At 31.3% G+C, this 24,228-nt stretch overlaps 12 protein-coding genes across 12 annotated transcripts; 8 read left to right on the forward strand and 4 right to left on the reverse strand.

Annotated features, from left to right (window-relative positions):
* Positions 1–3,443: 3,443 nt before the first annotated feature.
* On the forward strand, positions 3,444–4,850 carry NMT1 (glycylpeptide N-tetradecanoyltransferase NMT1; the record flags this gene model as incomplete). The annotated part of the gene is made up of 1 exon (XM_004179769.1): positions 3,444–4,850. One exon carries the CDS (start codon positions 3,444–3,446, stop codon positions 4,848–4,850), a length of 1,407 nt encoding a protein of 468 aa, XP_004179817.1.
* Positions 4,851–5,828: 978 nt separating this feature from the next.
* On the forward strand, positions 5,829–6,932 carry NCW2 (Ncw2p; the record flags this gene model as incomplete). Its single annotated transcript, XM_004179770.1, has 1 exon — positions 5,829–6,932. The coding sequence occupies one exon, from the start codon at positions 5,829–5,831 to the stop codon at positions 6,930–6,932; it is 1,104 nt and encodes a 367-aa protein (XP_004179818.1).
* Positions 6,933–7,493: 561 nt separating this feature from the next.
* TBLA0C05040 (DUF3602 domain-containing protein) lies at positions 7,494–8,222 on the reverse strand (the record flags this gene model as incomplete). Its single annotated transcript, XM_004179771.1, has 1 exon — positions 7,494–8,222. The coding sequence occupies one exon, from the start codon at positions 8,220–8,222 to the stop codon at positions 7,494–7,496; it is 729 nt and encodes a 242-aa protein (XP_004179819.1).
* A 550-nt stretch (positions 8,223–8,772) lies between these two features.
* Positions 8,773–9,570, forward strand: HCR1 (translation initiation factor eIF3 core subunit j; the record flags this gene model as incomplete). Its single annotated transcript, XM_004179772.1, has 1 exon — positions 8,773–9,570. One exon carries the CDS (start codon positions 8,773–8,775, stop codon positions 9,568–9,570), a length of 798 nt encoding a protein of 265 aa, XP_004179820.1.
* An 80-nt stretch (positions 9,571–9,650) lies between these two features.
* Positions 9,651–10,472, reverse strand: TBLA0C05060 (uncharacterized protein; the record flags this gene model as incomplete). Its single annotated transcript, XM_004179773.1, has 1 exon — positions 9,651–10,472. The coding sequence occupies one exon, from the start codon at positions 10,470–10,472 to the stop codon at positions 9,651–9,653; it is 822 nt and encodes a 273-aa protein (XP_004179821.1).
* A 614-nt stretch (positions 10,473–11,086) lies between these two features.
* ILV1 (threonine ammonia-lyase ILV1) lies at positions 11,087–12,814 on the forward strand (the record flags this gene model as incomplete). The annotated part of the gene is made up of 1 exon (XM_004179774.1): positions 11,087–12,814. The coding sequence occupies one exon, from the start codon at positions 11,087–11,089 to the stop codon at positions 12,812–12,814; it is 1,728 nt and encodes a 575-aa protein (XP_004179822.1).
* Positions 12,815–13,039: 225 nt separating this feature from the next.
* Positions 13,040–14,662, forward strand: AIM10 (putative proline--tRNA ligase AIM10; the record flags this gene model as incomplete). The annotated part of the gene is made up of 1 exon (XM_004179775.1): positions 13,040–14,662. The coding sequence occupies one exon, from the start codon at positions 13,040–13,042 to the stop codon at positions 14,660–14,662; it is 1,623 nt and encodes a 540-aa protein (XP_004179823.1).
* Positions 14,663–14,768: 106 nt separating this feature from the next.
* On the reverse strand, positions 14,769–15,044 carry SBH2 (Arf family guanine nucleotide exchange factor SBH2; the record flags this gene model as incomplete). Its single annotated transcript, XM_004179776.1, has 1 exon — positions 14,769–15,044. The coding sequence occupies one exon, from the start codon at positions 15,042–15,044 to the stop codon at positions 14,769–14,771; it is 276 nt and encodes a 91-aa protein (XP_004179824.1).
* A 615-nt stretch (positions 15,045–15,659) lies between these two features.
* On the forward strand, positions 15,660–17,582 carry SAS3 (histone acetyltransferase; the record flags this gene model as incomplete). The annotated part of the gene is made up of 1 exon (XM_004179777.1): positions 15,660–17,582. One exon carries the CDS (start codon positions 15,660–15,662, stop codon positions 17,580–17,582), a length of 1,923 nt encoding a protein of 640 aa, XP_004179825.1.
* Positions 17,583–18,039: 457 nt separating this feature from the next.
* Positions 18,040–20,445, reverse strand: DOT6 (Dot6p; the record flags this gene model as incomplete). Its single annotated transcript, XM_004179778.1, has 1 exon — positions 18,040–20,445. One exon carries the CDS (start codon positions 20,443–20,445, stop codon positions 18,040–18,042), a length of 2,406 nt encoding a protein of 801 aa, XP_004179826.1.
* Positions 20,446–21,155: 710 nt separating this feature from the next.
* TBLA0C05120 (TatD family hydrolase) lies at positions 21,156–22,343 on the forward strand (the record flags this gene model as incomplete). The annotated part of the gene is made up of 1 exon (XM_004179779.1): positions 21,156–22,343. One exon carries the CDS (start codon positions 21,156–21,158, stop codon positions 22,341–22,343), a length of 1,188 nt encoding a protein of 395 aa, XP_004179827.1.
* Positions 22,344–22,957: 614 nt separating this feature from the next.
* TBLA0C05130 (uncharacterized protein) lies at positions 22,958–24,142 on the forward strand (the record flags this gene model as incomplete). Its single annotated transcript, XM_004179780.1, has 1 exon — positions 22,958–24,142. The coding sequence occupies one exon, from the start codon at positions 22,958–22,960 to the stop codon at positions 24,140–24,142; it is 1,185 nt and encodes a 394-aa protein (XP_004179828.1).
* Between the last annotated feature and the right edge of the window lie 86 nt (positions 24,143–24,228).

Raw genomic sequence — 24,228 nt, forward strand, 5'->3', positions numbered from 1 at the left:
TTTAATATTTGTTTAATTGCTTCTTTTTTTTCACTATGTTAATTTTGGAACTCATCTCATCGCATTTCGCAAATTTTTTTGAAAATTTCTGAACCGTATTTAATGATCTGTTACTCTTCTAAGGAATAAATTTATTCTTTCAACTTATAATACAGTAAATATAACAAAAATGTTATTGCTTACATTATTAAGTAATTGAAATATATAAATATTTATAATTTTTTCAAATTCCTACAAATTATCTATGATCTTTAATTGTATTTATATGTTAAATTATTAATTTTATTGCATAACGTGTAATATTAGACCATAGCACAGTTCAGAAAAAGGTACACCTTATTTAGAGCATAATTAGTTATAATAAAAACTAGTCTAGTTTTGTAGGAGAAGTGATTTAATGTTTGAAGCAAAAAGGTAATTATTCCAAATTTTATATTTTGTTTGATAATTTTGTACAATTACGAAGTTAAAAAAATAAAATTTAAATGTTTAAATTATCTTCAAAGGATAAGAATTACAACTTAAGATCTTTCCTGATGTTGCCTTGCTAATAATTCAATAAATATCTTACCTTTTGTCCATATCATGCTACTAGAACTTGACACCATTTAACATTGTTGCTTATCATTCTCAGACGATTAATGCAAACTGAAATATGATTATGTATTAGCTAAACTGTACCTTTTCAGTAGACTTAACATACAGATAGTCTTAACTTTAATAATATTTTTTAATCTTATTTCTCAGGCAATATATATCGCATTATATAAATATGGTCCTGGAACTCTGAGACTAACCTTAACTTGAAGTTATTTGACTGGTCCTCTTTTATCATAATAACTATTAGCTATTATAATCGCATTATTAATTTTGTAATCATCTTCACTAAATGTTTCTGGTTAAGCCGAAGTTGAAACAATTTTTGTTCACTATTTTTGGTTAAGAGATATTGTATATCCTAATTTATGATGGACGTGACCCTTTTTTTTGAGTTCTTGGGCTATGTTTTCCTTTTTGTATAGCTCCTAACACTTTCTTGAGATATTGACTATATATACTCAAACTTATTTAAATTATATTCATAAATAAAAATTCTAATAATAACAATTATTTCTTTATTATTCTAGAATACCCTGAAACACATAGGCCTATCAGTTAATAAATTTATACCTTCTTGTACTTTACTACTAATATATACTAAGGTTACTTATTTGTGATCAAGATTTAGCAAAGAAATTCAAACTAATTTTTTTTCAAAACAATGGGAAATTGTTCGTTACAATGTTAATGGTGATTTTATAATTAAGAAAGAATAACTCTCAATACTTTAAATGGAACAACATAGAAGCGCGGCTATATATAATGTCCCGAAAAAACAATTCGGGTCATAGTAATATTAACTTGAAAATAGGGATATTATAAAAAAAATGTTCTGTAATATTAACGTTTAAACAATAAAATGGATGATTATTTTTTAACAAATAGCTTTACTATCTCTAGAGTTCCTTTTTTTTACAAGGAAAACATCAAGATTAATATAAACTATTTATGTAGAGGCCGTAAGTTTCGTTTTATTTGAAATACGTATAAATGACTAATTAATGTATTTCCTTTGGATATATTTTTCTGTTTTCTATTGGGCTAAAACTTACATTCAAATTAAAGTATCATTCAATTGATTGAAAGGAAGCTTAAGAAATGAGTTTTACCGCCAAAACATCAAAAGGTAAAATAATTGAGTTGAAAGATAACTACCCTTTCATCAATGGAAGGAAATATTATCTAGTTGATGAATGCCATATAGAAACAGAAGAGGATAATTCTCAGGATTTTATTCGACTAAAAGAAAAATTAAACAACCCTAAAAATCTCTTTCCAAAAGTAAAAGCCAAATTAGGAACTAGTGACTCCTTTCATATAAGGTACAGAGACATTATATTGTATGTGGCTAAGTTAGATAAATTATAGTATCAATATCTTACTCAAGGGGATTTTACCAAGCATTTCTTAACAATCAAAGATAGAGATGCTCATTATATGGAATTAAATCAAATGATGAGTACTGCATTATGCATGCTTATATTCATAACCTCTACACCTATGTACCAAGCAAGATTACAATTGCATTTTGGAAAATTACTGAAGAATATGAATGGCTACAAAATGTTCATGTGGATTAGAAATGATATTTTTCTCAACATTTTATTACTATCCAACAAACTTTGGGCGAAATTATATATACTTCTACAAGTATCGGTTGTAATAAAAAGAAGTTGGAGGAAAAAATTCAGCAGCTAACAAATCAATTAAAACAGCCCTCAAGGCTAGATTGGGAATTCATGGATCAGCTGCAATCAGCTGATGCTGCAAGTTTGTTAATTGAAAGAAAATCATATTGGGGTAATATAAGAAGGTTATTAATTGATGAAATTTATAAGCAATAAATTTATTAACAGTTAAATCATCTCACTAAGGTAGTTCTCAAATTATACAAAAGAGAAGCACTTCTCTAACTGAATTTTACTTTCAGAACGGGTTTATTTTGGTCCTAATTAATTATTTATTTGAATAAAATTCTGTGAGTCAAAAAGAAAAATAATAAAGTAGACATTACAACAAAGTGCCCATGTATTTATTTGAATATTAATATTTCGGTTTAGGGGATATTTTTTTGTTCCTACAACCTCTGCCATATAATTCCATCAAAATTTTAAAATTTTATAGACAATTACCATAATTATTTAGGTGTATAGGTACAATTCAAAGCATTTCTTGATAAAAAAAATGCTCCTAGAAGGAACGGTTTAAAATATGGAACTGTTTTACGTACAGGCTATGGGTGCTTAGGTGCTTCGAAAGAATTTTACAAGTTTGATACCTCTTTGGAATTGGTTTGCTGAAAATGGTAATATTTTGTTTTATTAAGGATCCCACTGAGAAATCAACGATAATTCTGCAAAGTTACGGCCATCTGTTCTTTAAAATAAAGTGACAATAATATGCTTGTATTAATCCTCCAAAATTTTTAAATTCTTGCCTAGTTCTTGTACATACCCCTCAATGCCAACTCAACCCACATATATATCTAAATAATTTTAGTTTTAATTGGCTTAATAGCATATACCTCGAAATAAATAAAATATAGAACTTAAAATTTTGGGGCTTCTAGTGTAATACGAACATATTGAGTGAAGAATACGAAGCTAATAGAAAGTGAATAAAGGTTTTCTATTTCTGAAGCCTTCTTTTCACGTGTTGTCGGGAATAATTCCCTAGCCACAACCGACAAGATATTCTCCATAACTTAAAAAGAAAATTAAGTAATTCATTGAAATTGATTTACTATGCAAAAATTATAAAAGAGGTACTAAACTTAGTAGCATCATCTTCTATTATCTTTTTCCATTTCAGATCCAATTAATAATAGAGATTAATAATTAAAGATGGATGAAGCTGGCTTAAAAGAAATTATTTTATCGCCTGAAGAAAAGGCCAAAAAATTACAAGAATTATTGAAATTATTGCAGTTGAATAATGGTGATATCACAAAACTTACTCAACAACAAAGAAAGGAAATGAAAGACTACAAATTTTGGAGTACTCAACCAGTTCCAAGCTTTGACGAAAAAGTTAGTGCTGAAGGTGCAATTGATAAAATTAAGACTCCAGCTGATATTCCTGATGAACCATTGCCAATGGTAGCCGATTTTGAATGGTCCACTATAGATGTGGATGATGCTAAGGACTTAGAAGATGTTTTTGTTTTATTAAATGAAAATTACGTCGAAGATCGTGATGCTGAATTTAGATTTAATTATTCCAAGGAATTTTTCAATTGGGCTTTAAAGAGTCCAGGATGGAGAAAAGATTGGAATGTTGGTGTTAGAGTTAAATCTACAGGAAAATTAGTCGCTTTCATTTCTGCTATACCAGTTCATTTAAATGTCAGAGAAAAGTCTATCAAAAGTGTAGAGATTAATTTCTTATGTGTTCATAAACAATTAAGATCAAAGAGACTGACTCCAGTGTTAATTAAAGAAATTACAAGAAGAGTAAACAAACAAGACATTTGGCAAGCTTTGTATACAGCTGGTATTGTACTACCTTCTCCACTTAGTGTATGTAGATACACTCATCGTCCATTGAATTGGGCAAAATTAAACGAAGTTGGATTTACACCATTACCACCAAATTCGACAAAGACTGAAATGGTTGCCAAATACACATTACCAAAGAAAACCACTTTGAAAGGTTTAAGACCGCTAGAAGAAAAAGATATTGATGAAACTTTAGAACTTCTAACTAAATATCAAAAGAGATTTGATTTAACTCAAGTATTTACTAGAGAAGAATTTGAACATTGGTTTTTAGCTGATGCACACCATAAAACATTGCCATACAAAAATAAAGTCATATTCTCTTATGTTCTTGAAAATAATGAGGGGAAAATTACTGATTTCTTCTCCTTCTACTCTTTACCATTTTCAATTCTAAATAATCCAACTTACAAAGAATTAGGAGTTGGTTACTTGTTTTATTATGCCTCTGATGCGGATTTTGCATATAATGATAGATTTAATGAGGAAGCCACTTCTGCTTTAAAGAAGAGACTTGTCAAATTGATGAATGAAGCCTGTATACTTGCTAATAATGCAGGCCTGGATGTTTTCAATGCCTTATCTTCTCAAGATAATAATCTATTTTTAGATGATTTGAAATTTGGTTTGGGTGATGGGTTATTAAATTTCTATTTATTCAATTACAAAGCTTTCCCAATTGAAGGTGGTCTAAATGAAGACCACTCTCTTGATGTTAGCAAACGTAGTAACGTTGGTGTTGTCATGCTATAATTGGCATTATAAAAGAATCATTCATACACTTATTTTATTTTCCTGGATTATAACTGATTACAGAAATATAAATATATTATGTATATAGATATATCATATACATACACACAGCCTTAATAGATATTATTTACTTTTTTTTTATTTCACTTCTATAATTAATACTTTATATATTATTAATAAGCCATATTACTATAGTCTCCTCTTTTCTACTTGTAGATAAGAGTTTGTTGAGCAGAATGGAGGCATAGTTTAAAACAATTCAAAATTTTACATTTATTTTTTATTATTATTTCCAGGTATTATATTACTCAATCAGGAATATATTGTTGTATTGGTTTTCGGCTAAATATTCCACTTACCTAGCCATTTAATTTACAAGATCTCGATTTTTCCGTTATATCGTATTTATCTAGAAAAGCAAATGTCAGCCATTTCCGAAAGTGTCGTAAATCTGCGGGGAGATTTAGTTACATTATAGAAAAAAAGGCTGGGAAAAAAAGAGGCTGGTAGATCTAAGAACAAGCCACAATTTTAAAGATCTCAACCGGACTATAATTCTTAGACACTGGAAAAAGGGTTTAGGGCATAGGTAATCATGATTCAGTTTTCAGTATTGCTGGGTACTCATAGAAAACTCCATTAAGGCATAATTTGAAATAATTCCTGGCATATTTTCCTGTCTAGGAAATGCAAAATCGTTGAACTTTGAACAATGATATTATCTCGAAAAAAGAGTTTTTAGTGAAAAAGTTTATCGACTTAAAAATAGTCTTGAACTATATAAAAGCAAAGGAATTTTATAAATATTGAATAATATTGTTTGTATCAAATATTTTTTACAATATATAAAATATCATCATCAAACAAAGACCAAAACATTAACAAAAGTTTTCTCAGACATCCAAACTTACAATGAAATTCTCTACTCAATTATTATTTTCTGTTGCTTCTGCTGCTTCTATTACCCTTGCTAAAGAAATGGGTACTCTAGATAATTTCGATGATACTACTGCTGGCGCCGTTTTAGCCGATGATAGCACTGCTGCTACTGATGATTACAGCGAATGGACTAACACTGTGACTACTGCCATCAAAGAGAGCTGGGAAGATGAATTAGTCTCTGGTGCCAAGAGTATTGCTACCAAGATTGCTACTGGTGCTGAAAGTGTTGCTACCAAAGTTGCTACTGGAGCTGAAAGTGTTGCTACCAAAGTTGCTACTGGAGCTGAAAGTGTTGCTACTAAAGTAGCAACTGATGCCAAGAGTGTTGCAACTGAGGGTGCCTCTAAAGTTAAAGATACCTTTGATACTACTACAGATGCTACCTATGTAGGTAAATCATCCATTGAAGACTCATTAAAAGTTTCTACTCAAGCTAGTAATGGCCAATTTGCAGTTGAACCATCTGCAACTGTTGTTTCTACAAACGCTAATGGTGATGTCACCACTGAATATTTATGGGTTGCTGCATCTGAAACAGATAGTAAAGCTGACAAGAAACATGACAAAACAGAAACTTTAGCTTCCAGTAATGTGGAAGAATCAATCACTTCTGCTATCGAATCTGCTACTAGTACCAAAAGTAAAAACGATAAGAAAAATTCTAAAGATGAAAGTGAAACTTCAGGAGCTTCTTCAAAGACCGGTCTATATGCTGATGAACCATTAAGCACTTTGGTTGGTACTAATTCAAATGGTGAAACATACACTTCTATGGTCTGGTGGTTACCATCCTCTGAAATGACTAAATTGGTTGCATCTAAAACTTCAGCTTCAGATGATAAATCTTCAGACAATGAATCTTCCACTTCTAAAGAAAAAGCTGACAAGAAGACTAAGGAAAAATCTAAACAATCTTCTAGCACAGAATTTACTACACATGTTACTACTATTAAGAGTAAATACGTTACAACTGAACACGACAAAGCTAAAACTTTAACTACTACCTACATTGATACTGAAATTAGCGCCTTCCATACTGTTAAAGTAGCTATGATTAAAAATGACACTGCTAACGCTGCTGATAAGAACGGTGTTGCATTAGGTGTCGGTGCTGCCTGTATTGCCGCCTTCTTATTATAGACCAATTCCTGTTGAACCAAATCAACTTTTTTTTTGTCATTCACTTTTACAATAATCTATTCATAAAAACAGAAACAAAACAAACCCCATTGCATATTACCAAAGAGACTCTGCTTTTTGGTAAAAATAACGTTAAATATCAAATTAGTTAGTAGACATTATATAAAAACAAATAACTCTACATAAAAAAATAAACATAGTTCAATATTATTAAAAAATAAATCTGATAAATAAAACGATCATATAAAAAAACACATAATAATAAAATAATACAACAAGAAAAATTAAAAAAGATAACCGTTTTAACGGTTATTAAAGATTAAAGAAATGTGAGAGACAGTCTATTAAAAAACATTAATTGATGAATGAAAAAAAGAAAGGTTTAACGTTAGAAATAAAGAATATTAAAATAAGAAGAAAAAGCAAAAGAAAAATGAATATTAAGAAAAATGGAATGAAAAACAAAAAAAAACAAATATTATACATACGAGACGCGAAAACAATAGAATAAGAATGTCAAAAAGAATATTACTGGAAAATAGTCCGGAGTGATTTAGTAATTTAGTGAATGAGTAATGGGGTGACGCAATGTACCTTAACAAAGTAGTTATATGAATGAAAAATTGAAGATAACCAATTTTTACTCTTAGAATTGGAAGAATTAGATGTCACAGATTTATTATTACTTGTAGTTGGTGATAATAAATTTCCTGCACCACCTCTTCCAATTCTAACCGGTCTCTGTTGGAAAGGGTAATGAGGTGGAGGCGGTGGAGATTTAGAGGAATCCTTTGTTGAAGTGAGTGTCTTCTGTATCTTATGATTGCGGTGATGATTTGGTTTATCTAGAACTTTCGAATCGCTTACGATTGATTTAATTCTAGAAATAGATTTATTTTTTTCTAAGTGATCATGACTATTAAGTGTCGTGTCACTAACGAAAGAATCATCATCCACATTGTAATATGAATCATCTATTATATCTTCATCATCACTATCACTATCACTAGAACATGGTGATGCAAAGACGGTAACAGAATCTTCAGGAATAATTACAGCATCACCTACATCTTGAGCAATTCTAGTTAATTTTGGATCTACATTTTTCCTCATATTACCAGCACCACCTCTACCAGTACTGAAAACAGGATGTAAAATATTTGGAGTCTGTGAGCCTTGTGGGACCAATTTTGGAGAAATTTTGGAATCTGTCTTGTGAATATTGCCAGCACCACCTCTACCAATGTAGACGTATTGGTGAGCTGTTGGTGTATCCATCTTAGCGTGCATTTTATAGTAATTAAAGTAAAAGTGTTTATTATTAGATTGATGCTTCTGTAAAGAAAAATATATCTTCAATTTCTGGAAAAAGTATCTATTTTTAAGATATATCTAGAACATATGAATATAATTATATATATATATTAATATTCTTACTCCACTTAGATGTGGGGCTGACAATGCTTTTGGAATTGTCAACAACGCATGACCAGCAATTAAAGGCAAATTAGAAAAAAGAAATTACATCCGGACAAAACGAATTTTTTTTATCTCCGGTTCGATTCTTTGTCGAGTCGCAAACTTTTTATAAAATTTGATGTATAAAAATTTTGCACAGATTATTCCGCCGACGGAGGAAAAATAGGTGTAACAAATTAATAATGTGATAATGTATAGATTTACACAATAGAAAGCCTAAGCAAAAAAGAAAAAATAGAAAATAATAATATTGGAAGAATGTATTTTTTTTTCAAATAGTTTAAAACAAAAGAAAAATAGATAAATAAAAAGTTACAAACAACTATAAAGTTTTGAGTCAGAAATGTCTTGGGATGATGATATGTTTAATGGCGCCACCGATGCAGGTGCAGATGATGCTGTGTTAATGGATTCCTGGGATGCTGATGAACAATTGATGGAATCTTGGGATGCTGAAGAAAAACCAGTTGGAACCAAGCCAATTCCTGCTGCAAAGAAAGCTCCTGCTAAAGCCACTACCAATAAGAAGAAAACCGATAAGAAAGCTTCCAATGATAAAGTTTTGATGGAAATTGATACTTTGGATGAAAAGACTCGTAAAGAATTATTAAAGAAAGCAGAATTGGAATCTGATTTAAACAATGCAGCTGATTTATTTGCCGGGTTAGGTGTTGCTGAAGAACATCCAAAGGCCAAATTATTGAGAAGAGAACAAGAAGAATCTCTTTTGATGCAAAGAGCCTCATTAACTAAGGATACACCAATTGAAAACCATCCATTGTTCGTTCAAGCTGAAACTAAAACTGATTATCAAGAATTGAGAAAGGCTCTTGGTGTTGCTGTCACATCTATGAATGAAAAATCTTCATTAAATTATACATCCTCATTAGCCATTGATTTGATTAGAGATGTAGCTAAACCATTATCTATTGAATCTATTAGACAAACTGTGGCTACTTTAAATGCATTGATTAAAGAGAAGGAAAGACAAGAAAGACAATCTCGTCTAGCCAGAGTTAAAGGTGGTACTGCCACTGGTGGTGCTGGTAAGAAGAAGACCAAGACTAAAGTCAATTTGGGTGGTGCCTTTAAGAAGAATGAAGATCTTGATATGAGCAACATGGATGATTTCGACTTTGGCGATGATGATTTTATGTAATTGCATGCTATTCATACAACCACAAAAAATACAAATACAAATACAAATACAAATACTTTTTTTTTAAAAAATTTATATACTTATGTATCTATACTACTTAAACTACTCGCATCAAGAGTATCCAACTCCGATTTCGTTATTCGTTTCATTTTGAATCTATTATTATTATTATTATTATTATTACCTGTACTTGTGTAAGTTTCCGGTTGTTGTCGAAGTAAGACCGTTTGAGACTCCTGGGGTTTTATTATATGGTCTTTATTATCTATTGTATCTTTCAGCAGACAATATTGTAATTTTAAATCATTCAATTCCATCTCTAATTCGTCTACTTTTCTAATATAATCATTTTCATTTTCATCATTATTTTGTAAATTTAAAGTGATATCTTCATGGAATAAAAATTCATCGAATTCAGTATCATTAGAAGAAACAAAACTAAACCGGTTTCTATTTTTGGAAGCACTAGTTGTATTAGTTGTAGAATTAGTATTTTGATTATAATATGTCGTTCCACTAAGTATACTCTCTTCAGTTATCGATGACCTTCTCTTTTTTTCAGTAGACACATTTGTGGTATTTTTCATTATCAAAGGTACACTAATGTCCTCGCTATGTGATTCACGTTTATGATCTTGATGTAATAATGAGTTCTGAAGTAATCTGATCACATCCAATTCATTTTTCACTTCATTTCTACTACTTGGATTGGTTTTCTTTAACAGCTTCCGGTATTGAGCTATCTTTTCCAACGTAGTATCATCGATATTTATGCTGTTTTTTAACCCGTTCATACTACTACTAGAAGTTTTAACAGTATCCGCATTACTACCACTCTCTATCCTTATCATTTGGTACCTGTCACCTTTGAAACTTTTCCTACCCTTGATCTCATTTGGCATCAATAATCTTCTTTAATAGCCCCACGCTCCACAATCTCGCATTATAAAACATCTACCGGCTTTGTTACGGCATCACCCGATCTGGTACATCATAACAAACAGCATCAGGGTTAGGGCTACGTGAAAAAGAGGGCTAATTCAGGGTTGATCGATCGCAATCTATGCGATGTTATAGTTATATATTTACTATTATATATAATCATGAATATCTATAAATAATTTAACTAGATATGCTAGCTGGATCTTGATCTTTAGTCTATTTTAGAGCATTCGCAAGAGAAAAATACGCTCTTGTACCTTTTTTTAAAACCTTGAATATTTTTAGATACAATGATATTCTGCTTTTTTACCACCAAGTTGAAGTAATTATAGTATAATCTCCCTCTTCGTATACAATACTAAGTCCATTATACTAGTTTTAATATTTTTTCATTGATAATATCCTATTCTGTTTTAACTCCGCTATTACTGCGGCTCTAATTCTTTAGTCCCGGTGACTCACGGAGCATTGTAATATACATTGAAAAATTTCAACTTGTACATTTTTTTAATCTTTTGTATTTTTCAACAAATATTATTACAACACACCATCTCTACCATAAAAATAATTATAAATGTCAAAGACTCTTCGGGTGTCTAGACAATGGTGTTCTTTGAAATCACCTTTGCATCTTCATTTACAATTACGTACTGTTCATAATGATACCAAGCTATCTACAAATCTACAAAAATTACATTCTCAATTGAAAAAAGATGAACTACTAGATGATAAAACCCCTGATTATGTTCGGTTGATCTTACGATCTTCAGTTTATGAAGTTATCAATGAATCTCCAATGACTAAAGGTATCGGATTATCTTCCAAATTGAATTCTCAAATTCAATTGAAAAGAGAAGATTTACTACCTGTCTTTTCATTTAAGATGCGTGGTGCTTATAATATGGTTGCTAAGTTAGACGAAACACAAAGGAAACAAGGCGTCATTGCTTGTTCTGCTGGTAATCATGCTCAAGGTGTAGCTTATGCTGCAAAACATCTTGGTATCCCAGCTACTATTGTGATGCCAGTCTCTACACCTTCTATTAAATATGAAAACGTCTCTAGATTAGGTTCTCAAGTGGTTCTGTATGGTAATGATTTTGATTCCTCTAAGGGTGAATGTGAAAGACTTTGTGAAGAAAGAGGGTTGGTCAATATTCCACCATTTGATCATCCTTATGTTATTGCTGGTCAAGGTACTGTGGCTATGGAAATCTTAAGACAAGTAAAAAATTCCGCCAAGATTGGTGCTGTCTTTGTACCTGTTGGTGGTGGTGGGTTAGTTGCTGGTATTGGTGCATATTTGAAAAGAATTGCTCCTCATATTAAAATTGTTGGTGTAGAGACTTATGATGCTGCTACTTTAAAGACTTCCTTAGACAATGGTAAGAGAACTGAATTAAATACTGTTGGTACCTTTGCAGATGGTACTGCGGTTAAGATGATTGGTGAAGAAACATTTAGAGTCTCTAAGGATGTAGTTGATGAAATAGTTCTTGTCAATACTGATGAATTATGTGCTGCAGTTAAAGATATTTTCGAAGATACAAGAAGTATTGTAGAACCATCAGGTGCACTCTCTGTAGCTGGGTTGAAAAAATATGTTCAACACCTACATCCAGAAATTGATCATTCTAAGCAAATCTACGTCCCAATTTTATCAGGTGCCAATATGAATTTTGATCGTTTAAGATTTGTTTCTGAAAGAGCTGTTCTTGGTGAAGGTAAAGAAGTGTTTTTCTTGGTGACCATCCCAGATACTCCTGGTTCATTTAAACAATTACAAAAAATCATTCATCCAAGAGCTGTCACTGAATTCTCATACCGTTATAACGAACACCGTCCTGAAATCAATAGTGATGCTACAAAAGAACAAGTACCAAATGCTTATATATATACATCCTTTAATGTTGTTGATAGAGAAAGAGAAGTTCCAGAGATTTTAAGCAAATTGAAAGCCATTGGATTTGATGCTATTGATATTTCCGATAATGAAATGGCCAAATCTCATGGTAGATATTTAGTCGGCGGTGCCTCTAAAGTACCCAATGAAAGAATTGTCTCATTTGAATTCCCAGAAAGACCAGGTGCGTTAACTAATTTCTTGGATCATTTAAGTGAATCGTGGAATTTGACATTATTCCATTATAGAAACCATGGTTCTGACGTCGGTAAAATCTTAACCGGTATTTCAGTTCCTGAAACTGATGAAGCAGAATTCCAAAAATTCTTGGATGATTTGGGTTACCGTTATGGCATAGAAACAGACAATATTGTATTTCAAAAATTATTGAAATTTTAAAATCAGGGGAAAATATAATCTTAGGACTCTCTCAATCATACATATATCCGAGATAAGAACAGTTTCCGAAATTTTTCAAGATTTGAAAAATTAAGGTAAACATAATTATGATAATATTAACATATAAAATTGTATATATAGAAAATACATAACATTTAATATTTATAAAGTTTTTTAAAAAAAAAAAATCAAAAAAGTATTTAACTCAATTTACGCATCACAAAGATGTATAAGTTTCTACCCAAGACTAAGATCTCCTATGAACTGGGGAAAAATATGACTAGTCATGAATTGATGATGTCATTGGGATTTATCCAGCAACCAAAGAGTGGATTAGTTCATTGGTTACCATTAGGTTTGAGAGTATTACAAAAGACAGAAAATATAATTCGTAAACATATGAGATTAGAGGATTGTATTGAATTACAATTGAGTCAATTATCAGTAGATGATAATTGGAAACAATCAGGACGATGGTATAATAAAGAATTTTTCAAAATTATTGATTCCAAGAAAAATGAATATTGTCTTATCCCCACCTGTGAGGAAGATATCAATGTGTTAATGAAGACGTATTTGAAAAGTTATAAAGATTTACCAATGATTGTATATCAAATTACTAATAAATATAGGGATGAATTACGACCTCGAGGAGGGTTATTAAGATCCAAAGAGTTTCTAATGAAAGATGCGTATTCATTTGCACGAACTCCTGAAGAAAGTATGCAAATATTTGACAAAATGAATGCTGCTTATACGCGAATCTTTGAAGAAATTGGAATGCCATACCATGTTGCATGGGCTGATAATGGGAACATGGGAGGAGATTGTAGTAAAGAATATCATTACGAGAGTGAAGAAGGTGAAGATACCTTGTTTAAATGTGATCATTGTAATAATGTTAGTAATGTGGAGAAAACAGAATCAATGCCCCTTAAGAAAGAAGAAGATTGTGAAGTCGACGTCCAGTATGGGTTGAGTAAAGATCATTTAAATTTATTATGCTTCTATTACCCCAGGGGACGTCAATTGAATTGGAATCGATGCCAAGAGATTGTGGAGAATGATATTGATGAAGGGTTTATTGGGAAAGACGAAAAAGTGATAATTGATACTTATTTACACAAATTGGGGGATGATGTGATTGATCAAGGTGTATTGAGAATTATTGATGCGAGATTGACCTCTACATGCAAATACCCTGATTTTCCTATTAATAGATATTTGAAAAATAATTTCATTACATTAGATGAAGAAAGTAGTATTGTAGAGGCAGCGGATGGTGAGATCTGCAGCGAGTGTGGTGTGGGCAAATTAAAGAGTATACGTAGTATTGAAGTGGGTCATACGTTTAACATTGGCCGGAAATATAGTGAAACGTTTGGATTCCAATATATTAATTCAGAAGATAAGAAATGTTTTGTGGAGATGGGATGTTATGGGATCGGTATAAGTCGAATTGTTGGTAGTATTGGTAAGATCAATCTTGATTCGAAAGGGTTCCGTTGGCCCAGTGTAATTGCACCTTATCAAGTTTCAATTGTGGGTAAAGATGAAGGGAGGGTCGATCCTGTGGTAGATTTGTTAAAAGAGAACTACGAAGATGAAATGTTGAATTTATTTAAAGTCGATCAATTGAAGAAGAATGGTAAAATGGGGATACGAGAACAAATGATGATTTCCGAAGCCATTGGTGTACCAATTTGCTTGGTAGTAGGAGGGCGCCGTAGTGGTGCTAACGAAGTAGAAATGATGGTTAGGGGGAATAAACAAGTGGCAGCATATAACAAGGTTGTTAGTTTGGATCAATTGCAAGGGGAATTGAAAGATGTGTTGGAAAAAGTGTGAAAAAGTATGCATTAGAAGGTCTATATACTATGGAAAATAAAATATATATGTAAATATCAATTGAATATGTATAGTAATATAGGAAGAGATAGAATTTTGTATATTATTACTCAACGGATTTAGCAGCCATCTTTGCCAATACATGCAATACGATGACCGAGAAGATGAAACCAACGGACATGAATAAAATAACCAATGGGTCTACTCTTAAAGAAGAGGTTGAAGAATCATCAGTAGCGATTTTTAAAACTGCAGCAGAAGAGCCACCGAACCCTGCTTGTCTTGAAGAAGTAGGTCTTTGTTTGGTAGCACGATCACGGGCTTGTTGAGCAAATTTTCTCTTTTGTAAGGTCTTATGACCACCTGGAGGTGTAGAAGCCATTGTAAGTGGTGATCTTGATTGATATTTTAAGCTGAGTTTAATTATATAAACGTATTTAATAATAAGAATATATATTTTTTACGTTTTTTTCATTTTCTTAAAAGACGCGAGAAGGAGTTTTTGACACGAGTTAACGTGGGGTAATCAAGAATCAATAGAATCACCATGACAATGGAGTATTATAATGGCTAATAGCATGATAGGTTGAACCATTCCGATTGAACATTTGTCGACCACAATAATATACATTTATTTCAACTTAAAAAAAATAAAAAGAAAGATGTCATTACGTACCAAAGGACGTGGGATGTCTTGTGCTTGATAGATGGATAATATATCGCATTAATAGTTTCTAACAAACACGTCCAACCACATCGAATCATCTTTAATCGGAAAAGTGTATATAGTTATTTATATATATATATATATATATATATTACACATATATATATAGGCATAGTTACATGATATATGCCTATATTTCTATTATATTATACATTGATTCAATTTGTTTTTCGCTCCGGGTAACCCGGGTCGGCTTACAGAAAAGAAACTCACCGTTCACTTTCAAACTTTGTTATCCTGTAAACAATTTTTCCCACTAAATCAAAGCCAATGACTCCATTGCCTCGTTTCCTACGAAACCTCCAGATTGATGATAATGTTCACTCTGGAATTGCAGCTGCCGTGCTTCGTGATCCCGATGCTCGTCCGGCTAAGCGCCCACGCCACGTGACAGCCACTCCACAGCCGTCGAAGTCACCTGACGTACTGGTGCCACAGCAATTGCCAGAGCACGTGCACTCTTTAAATCCAGAATTAGCAGATACGCCATCAGCAGAAAACGCTGGCGATTCTCGCTATAACACCTGGCGACTGCCTCAGTCACGTGCAGAGGCTGACGCGTTGAGCGACTATGTACTATTTCCACGTACGATTGCAAGATCTCATTCATTGGGTAAGGATTATAATCCAAATGTAGTAGGATTGAAGTATGATCCTCATGTGTTTTTTAATTTCCATCGTTTGGCACGTGTGCGACCAAAACAACGAGAAATTGAAGAAAGACAGAGATTGAGTGATAAGTCACGTGATGCAAAGCATCACGTGACACATCATGTGCCACGAACTATTCCGTCACGTGCCGACCGTCGGCGATTCCGTCGTCTTCTAACAGATTCCTTACCTGCTTCTAATGTTAATACTAATGTTCCTCTTACGAATATTGATAATCCAATTACAAATATTTCTGAATTCACTTCTTCTGATGGCATTCAATACGTTTATTTAGATGATCGTGAGATTAAAACTTGGTTCCGTTCACCTTTCCCACCTCATCTTAATCGTAATAAATTATTATTTGTTTGTCAACATTGTTTACGGTATACTGGTTCCCGTTATGCTCATACACGGCATCGTGTGAAATGTCCAGTAACTTTTCCTCCAGGAAATGAAGTTTATCGTGATGGTATTCTTTCCATATGGGAAGTAGATGGTCGTGAACAAGTACGTTATTGCAGAGCACTTTGTCTCTTGGCTAGACTTTTCTTACATTCCAAGACTTTATATTATGATGTGGAACCCTTTATATTTTATGTTTTAACTGAAAGAGCCGCCGATGGCAAATGTCGACTGGTAGGCTATTTTTCACAAGAAAAATTAAGTGCTGCTGATTATAATTTAAGTTGTATCTTGGTATTACCCACTTATCAACGACGTGGATATGGCCATTTTTTAATTGATTTTTCATATCTATTATCTCGTCGTTCATTCAAATGGGGGACACCAGAGAAACCCTTGTCTGATTTAGGTTTACTCTCATATCGTAGCTTTTGGACTCTTAAAGTATGTCAGACTTTACAAATGTTAAAACCTTTAGCAGAACGTGCTGATGATGGTGATGATTTCAATATCACTTTGGAATTATTAGCGAACCTTACTGGTATGCTTCCAGTAGATATAGTATTTGGATTAGAACAATTACAACTTTTGTATCATAAACCCACGTCTCATAAATATTCCATTCGAATTAATGATTGGCAAATTATAGATTCCATTGTCGATCGTTGGAACGCTAAGGGGTATGCTACGTTGGATCCAACAAAATTGTTATGGAAACCAATGATTTTTGGTCCCTCGTGTGGTGTTAATGCTGTGGGGACTATTGAAACAAGTTCTGTAAGCACACCTGCAAACCCAAACATCTTTGTCAATAAACCTACAAGTCCCGACCCTTTCAAAAAATCTATTGAAATGTTGGTCAATTTCATGCAAGATGATCTTGCAGATCCTCGTACAATGGAACGTTCTACTTTGGACACCCTAATAAATAATCCAATTATAACAACTTCAGAATTTTATCATCCAGGTGAATGGAAATTATGTTTTATTCAGCCACAGTTAAATCACAAGGACTTACAATTATCAAGGAAAAGGTATAAATCAAAAAGACAATTAATAGATGAGGAAGATGGGTTACTTCATACAGATGATGATACTTCTAGTTTGACCGATGTAAATATAGATTCAAATATATAAGTTTACACTATTCGCATTACGTCATAAATTTCGTAAATCATGACGCAACTTTACCCTACTTTGGACCTTTTTCCGATTGAATAATTTGCAGACAAAAAGGAACGAGTTTCGGAGTTCTGATTGGATCTTCTTCATTGGAAACGCAATTTGCCACTGAAGATATTCGATTAAACTATATCGGAATCAATTTTAAATTGCATCTGACTTCTTTCACTTTAAATTAAATATCATTTGGAACGACTATTATTACTATGCCATATATATATATATTATTGCTTTAATGATAATAATTTAACTATTTTACAAATAATAATTAAATCGAAATATTTAAATATATATATATATATTTATTTATATAAAATATTAATTCTTGGATGCACAAATATGCTTGCAATTTTTGTATATTTTTTTTCTTGGTTTTATTTATTAGTATATTTGTATTAATTTTTTATTTTGGCTAATTCAATTGAGTATTATTAGATTTGGAAGGTGATTCAGCAGTGCTCCCAGCTTGATTATTATTTTGGAAATTAATATTTTTAATCTTGGATTGAGAATTATTCGATTTAGTTGTAGGATTCGAATTTGAGACATAAGTAGAAGTAGAATTACTAGATACATTAGATAACACGTTACTTGGTGTGTTTGGTGTTAAACTCCTTGATACATTGGGTGTGGTACTATTATCTTCACTAAAATCATATATACTATTATCATTAGCTGTAGTTTCATCGGCTTTATTAGTGTTCATTGTTTCATTATGAATATCAAGATTAATCTTGGAATTAGAATAAATCGGATTCAAAACATTGGTCGATTTAGCAGTTTTATCAGAAATCGGTTGATTAACATTACCACTGGTAGTATGATTTTCTAAATGAGAATCTTCATCTTCTAAATCTGTATCTTCATCAATAGATGTATCTTTGATAGCACTTGTAGAATGATAACTATTTTGTTGTTTATATTCTTCAATCACTTGAATTTCATCCGATATAGATAATTTAGAATCAGAATGCATATTTAAATGATCCTTGATATCATTTTCTGATTTAGTAGGTAGTAAAATTGATAATTCAGTAATGGATAATCCTCTCTTTTTATGTTGAGTGATTAAATTAACTTCTTCATTGGTCCAATGACTTGTAGATTCAATTGGATAATAACTATTTCTTCGTCTATTATTTAAGTTTTCATGAGTAGTTGAGGGTGTGGTATTCATATCAACAAATATAGGAGGTCTACTAGTTTTCATGTTGGAAAAATTAGATGGTGTATTTGATACTGAAGAAGCTGATCTATTGCTGACAGAATTTCTTCTGGTGGAGTCAGCGCTTGATAATGCATTATAATCAAAAGAATTATTATTATTAGTATTATAATTAGATGTATTATAACTATTACTGTTGCTGTTACTGTAATAATTAGATGATGGATTATTACTAAAGGATGGAGTTAAATGTTGGTATGAATGAGTATACTGATGTGAATGGACATGAGCATGAGGGAAAGAACCAGGTGAAATCAATGATGATCTTCTTCGGTTTGCAACAGGCGTAGCTATTGGAGTTAAGCTTGAGGTAAATGAAGAAGTATTTGCAAATGAATTACCAGTAGAAACGTTAAAAGAGGATCTTCTTGATCTAGTAGAGAAAGAATTCTTGCGAGATTTTGTACCACTGAATGAAGATGCAATAGATGTAGATGATGGAATAACTGAGGAAGCTCTTCTTGATCTTATAACTATTTTCGGAATTAGGCCAACATTTTCAGTATCAGGTGGTAGAGAATTCATTATTGCACTTGATTTTATAGTATTATTATTATTATTATTATTAGTATTATTATTATTATTATTAATAGATGAAGAAGGTTTATTATTTGAAAGAATATTATTAGCATTATTATTATGATGAGGTTGAAAAACGTTTTTACCATTAATAGTGGCAGTATTAGATTGATTTAAACTTTTAGTAGTATGAGTAAGATTATTGTTATTATTATTGTTGTTGTTTTTATTATTAATATTATTGCTAATATCACTATTCTTAGTAATAGTATTATTAATATCATAATTAGCACTAAACATATTCATGTTTGAGTTGGAAATATGTGACTTATTAGGATAAGGGCCTGGGCCAAGATGACTAGAAGAAGCCGATCTAGGCTTCATAAATCCAGATGTTAATCTACTATTTGAAATAATATGTGAAGCAGAAGATTGATCATTGTTTGTATTAATATTACTCTCTCGGTTATTGGATGAAGATAACAATAATTGTTTTGAATCAGAAATATTAGAAGCTCCTAGAATTGAAGATTTCTTATCATTATTTGTAGATGATTCTAATAAAGATGAATCTTGTTTTTTCAATTTTGACGTGGTAGACACTATAGAGGAATTTCTATCTTTAGAAGTGTTCATATCGGAATTTAAATCAGAAAAAACTTTATCAATATCTTTAATACTAACAGTTTTATTAGTTTTCAAATTCCCTGACTTTAATCTTCTCCATCTAAATTGACAGGCATTAGAAGTTCTATTATCAAAATATGTAGCAATTTCTTTCCAACCCAATTTTTTCACTTCTTTCAAATGGCGTAATAATAAATCATCTTTGGGGTCCCAAGATGATGAATTTTTCAAAGTGGTCTTCACAGAAGCAGATGTGGTTGATGATGATGATACTGACGTAGTAGCAGCTTTACTAGTAGTGGTTGATACACTTGACGCGTGCTTAATGGGGATAATTGGAGTTGCGTCATGAGGAGAATCCACCGGTGAAACTGATAATATAGGACTAGCACTATCAGTAAATGAACCTTCTGAAATGGATGGAGGACCAAGATTTTGAACTGCCATTTACCAACTATAAAACTTTTCCAGGAATATAAAAAAAAAGAAAGAAGAGATAAAAAATAACAATAGGAGAAAGGCCAAACAAAGCTAAGCAAAGTCGGGAAACAAAGTAAAGAAACAAAGTAGAAAATTATTGTAAAGAGAAGAGGAACAAATCAAAGGAACTAAACAGATTTATCAACAATAAACAAACGAATATATGAACGACGAGGAGTTTGACTCTATAGTGGTATGATTATGAGATTTTTCAACGTGGACGAGTAACTAGATAAAATAGGAGCAATGGGAAAATTTAGAACACTAATATAATGAAAATGGTGTTTTAACTATTTATTTATTAGCTTGGATGATGAGTATTATCAAGCAAAACACTTTAAGTTTGAATATTGTATACTTTTAAAAAAGGCTTTGTTGCGATTTGCGATGCCCTCCACCTTCTCATCGCCAGGCGATGTCCATTAAAATGCGATGAATTAACAGCTCATCGCATTTCGGATCTTGGGCGAGCTCATCGAATTTTTTTTTGAATAATTTCTTCATTTGTTGACTACACGAACCACAAAAAGAAGTCTAATTATTGGATAGGAGTAAAGAAAAAAAATGCCGATATTAAGCAATTGTTTGGTAAGACTATTCTTTATCGATTGGATTCAAGAGTCATAATACCTATATATAGGAGATATTAAAAGGAACCGATCAAGACCTAAAGTTTTATGATGAGTGTATCTCGATATTATGATATCGCGGTTAATTTGACAGACCCTATGTTTAGGGGCATTTATAGAGGTAAACAACGCCATTCTAATGATATGCAAAACGTTTTGAAACGTTGTTCTTTGGTAAACATCAAACAAATCTTGGTCACAGGTAGTTCGATAGTGGAAACGAAGGAGGCTATTGACATTTGTAAAACTTATGGTAGTTTGGAATTGCCATTGTATTATACTATAGGGGTTCATCCATGCTGTGTAAATGAGTTTGGTAGAAATCTGCATGAAGATGAGACATTGAGAGTTACTATCGATTCACCTTCTAATAATGAGGATTATAATTCTAAAGTTTATATAGATGCTATTAATGATACAAAGTTTAGCCATGAAAAATTGAAAGAATTATATAAATTAATGGAAGCACGTATTCAACTTGACCCGAAAAATTTCAGGGCTATAGGTGAGTTTGGGTTGGATTATGACAGATTAAATTATTCTTCTCAAGAGATGCAAAGAGTATTTTTTGAAGAACAATTAAAACTTGTTTGTATATTACATGAAAATAGTAAACTACAGAAGCCTATACCTTTATTCTTACACATGAGATCTGCATGCAGTGATTTTATAGACATCTTAAAACGATTTTTAAATGGATTCATAGATGAAAAGGATAGTTTCCAATTGAAATCCTTAATTAAGGCTCAAGAAAATGAATCAAACAAATTAAATTTCCAATATAAATTACCTCCAGATATGAAGTTTGTTGTTCATTCTTTTACAGATACAAAGGAAAATTTGAAAAAACTTTTAAACTTATCTAAGAATTGTTATATTGGTTTAAACGGTGCTTCATTAAGAGACGAAACTAATATCGAATCAGCAAAAGAGCTTCCAATCAATAGAATGTTGATTGAGACAGATGCTCCATGGTGTGATATTCGTAAAACTCACCAATCATACCCCTATCTTTTGAACTCTGGATATAAATCACCATTCACTATGGTCAAGAAGGAAAAATTTGACAAAATATTGGATTCAGATGAGAAAAAAGAATTAACAATGATAAAGGAGAGAAATGAACCTTGTAGTATAGTTCAAGTAGCTCATGTCCTTTCGGATTTGAAAAATATACCAGTAGAAGAATTGGCTGAATCTGTTTATAAGACATCATGTGAGGTTTATGGAGAATAACTTATTTAACTTATAAATATATAGTAAAAAACGAATTATTTAAAACCAACTTACCTAATCTAGGTATTTTTTTTTTCTTCTTATAGAACTACTTTTAATATTAACTAACTAGTTTACTAGTTTATTAGTTTTACAATAACGTATTTTTACAAACGTGACTGACCCGTTTTCTATTATTTTTTAGCATGGTGTTAAATTCATCTATTACGCTTTTTCTATTATTGTATTATTACTTTTCGATGCTCTTTCTTAACTAATCATAGTTCTCGGAAACCGAAGCCCGAAATATAATTAAACCAATTAGGAAATTAATGTTATTGAATTATTTATATAAAATTTAGATTTATTGAACTTCGATAATGCTATGGGTTGAAATACATACATTTTCTTAACCTAATTTGATATTTTTGTTTTTAAAAATACTGGAAAAAAAAAATAGGAAAAAATAAAAATAATGAAGCAATAAGAAGCATAAATGATAGTGTAACGGTCAGTATTATTTAGATATATAAATAGCCATGTAATATTCTAATACAACTGTTTCTATATATTATTTATTTAATGAATATTCTAAAAAGAAAAAGTAAAAAATAATAGCAGGTAAAGTCATCAGAATGATTAAAGCATTGAAAATTAAACCAAAATATTATGATATCGCTTATAATTTAACTGATATGAGATTTAAAGGTATCTACAGAGGGAAAAAGCATCATGAAAATGATACTAAGCATGTCTTGTATCGTGCAATTAATTCTAATGTAAAACGCTTGTTGGCTACAGGTGCATCGATATACGAATCAAAAGAAGTTATTGAATATTGTAAAAAATTTGAATTGCCAGATTACCCTTTATATTATACAATTGGTGTCCATCCTTGTTGTGTTAATGAATTTGGTAGGATCCTTGATGAAAAATATAGTATGTCTACATTATATACGCCATCCGATGATGAACCTTATAATTTAAAAGTTTATAATGATACTATAGAAAATCCAAGTTTTGCTCAGGCAAAATTACTTGAGTTATATCAATTATGGGAATTGCAATTAAAGAATGATCCAAAAAATTTTAGAGCTCTTGGGGAATTTGGTTTAGATTATGATAAATTTAATTTTTCAAATAAAGAAATGCAAAAATTATTTTTTCAAGAACAATTGAAATTGGTTTGCTTATTTTATGAAAATCATTTTGAATTCTTAGAAAAAAATCCAATTGGCTTATTTTTACATATGAGAATTGCAAGTGATGATTTTGTTGAAATTTTTAAAAAATTTATTGATGGATTTAACACTTCGAACGATATATTCAAGTTAAAGGAGATCATTCCGTCAACAAATCCAGGTTATTATAAGTTACCTTCGTTTGTTAAATTTGTAGCTCATTCTTTTAGTGATGATTCAAATGCTTTGAAAAAATTATTAAATGTTTCACCAAAGATGTATATTGGTTTAAATGGTGCGTCATTACAAAATGAATCCAATTTACTTGCCATTAGAGATACTTTACCAATTGAAAGAATAATTTTAGAGACAGATGCACCTTGGTGTGAAATTAAAAAAAAATCAGACTGCTTTAAATACTTAGTTGATGCGCCATCTATACCATATAAATCAGTCAAATATGATAAACTTGATAAAATTACTGATGATTCAATTAAAAACCTTACGATGATTAAAGATAGAAATGAACCATGCAACATCTCTCAAGTTGCCATTATAATTGCCAAATTGAAAAATATGGAACTAAATGATTTGATAGAAATAGTTTGGAATTCAACTTGTGCTGTTTATGGTGAATGAAATTACTTAATTTCTTATAAATAATTATATATATATATATATAGTCATAATTATATAGTTAGTAAAAGTAATTAAAGTAGTTACTT

This window comes from Henningerozyma blattae, chromosome 3, assembly GCF_000315915.1.
Source record: "Henningerozyma blattae CBS 6284 chromosome 3, complete genome".
NCBI classification, from domain to species: domain Eukaryota; kingdom Fungi; phylum Ascomycota; class Saccharomycetes; order Saccharomycetales; family Saccharomycetaceae; genus Henningerozyma; species Henningerozyma blattae.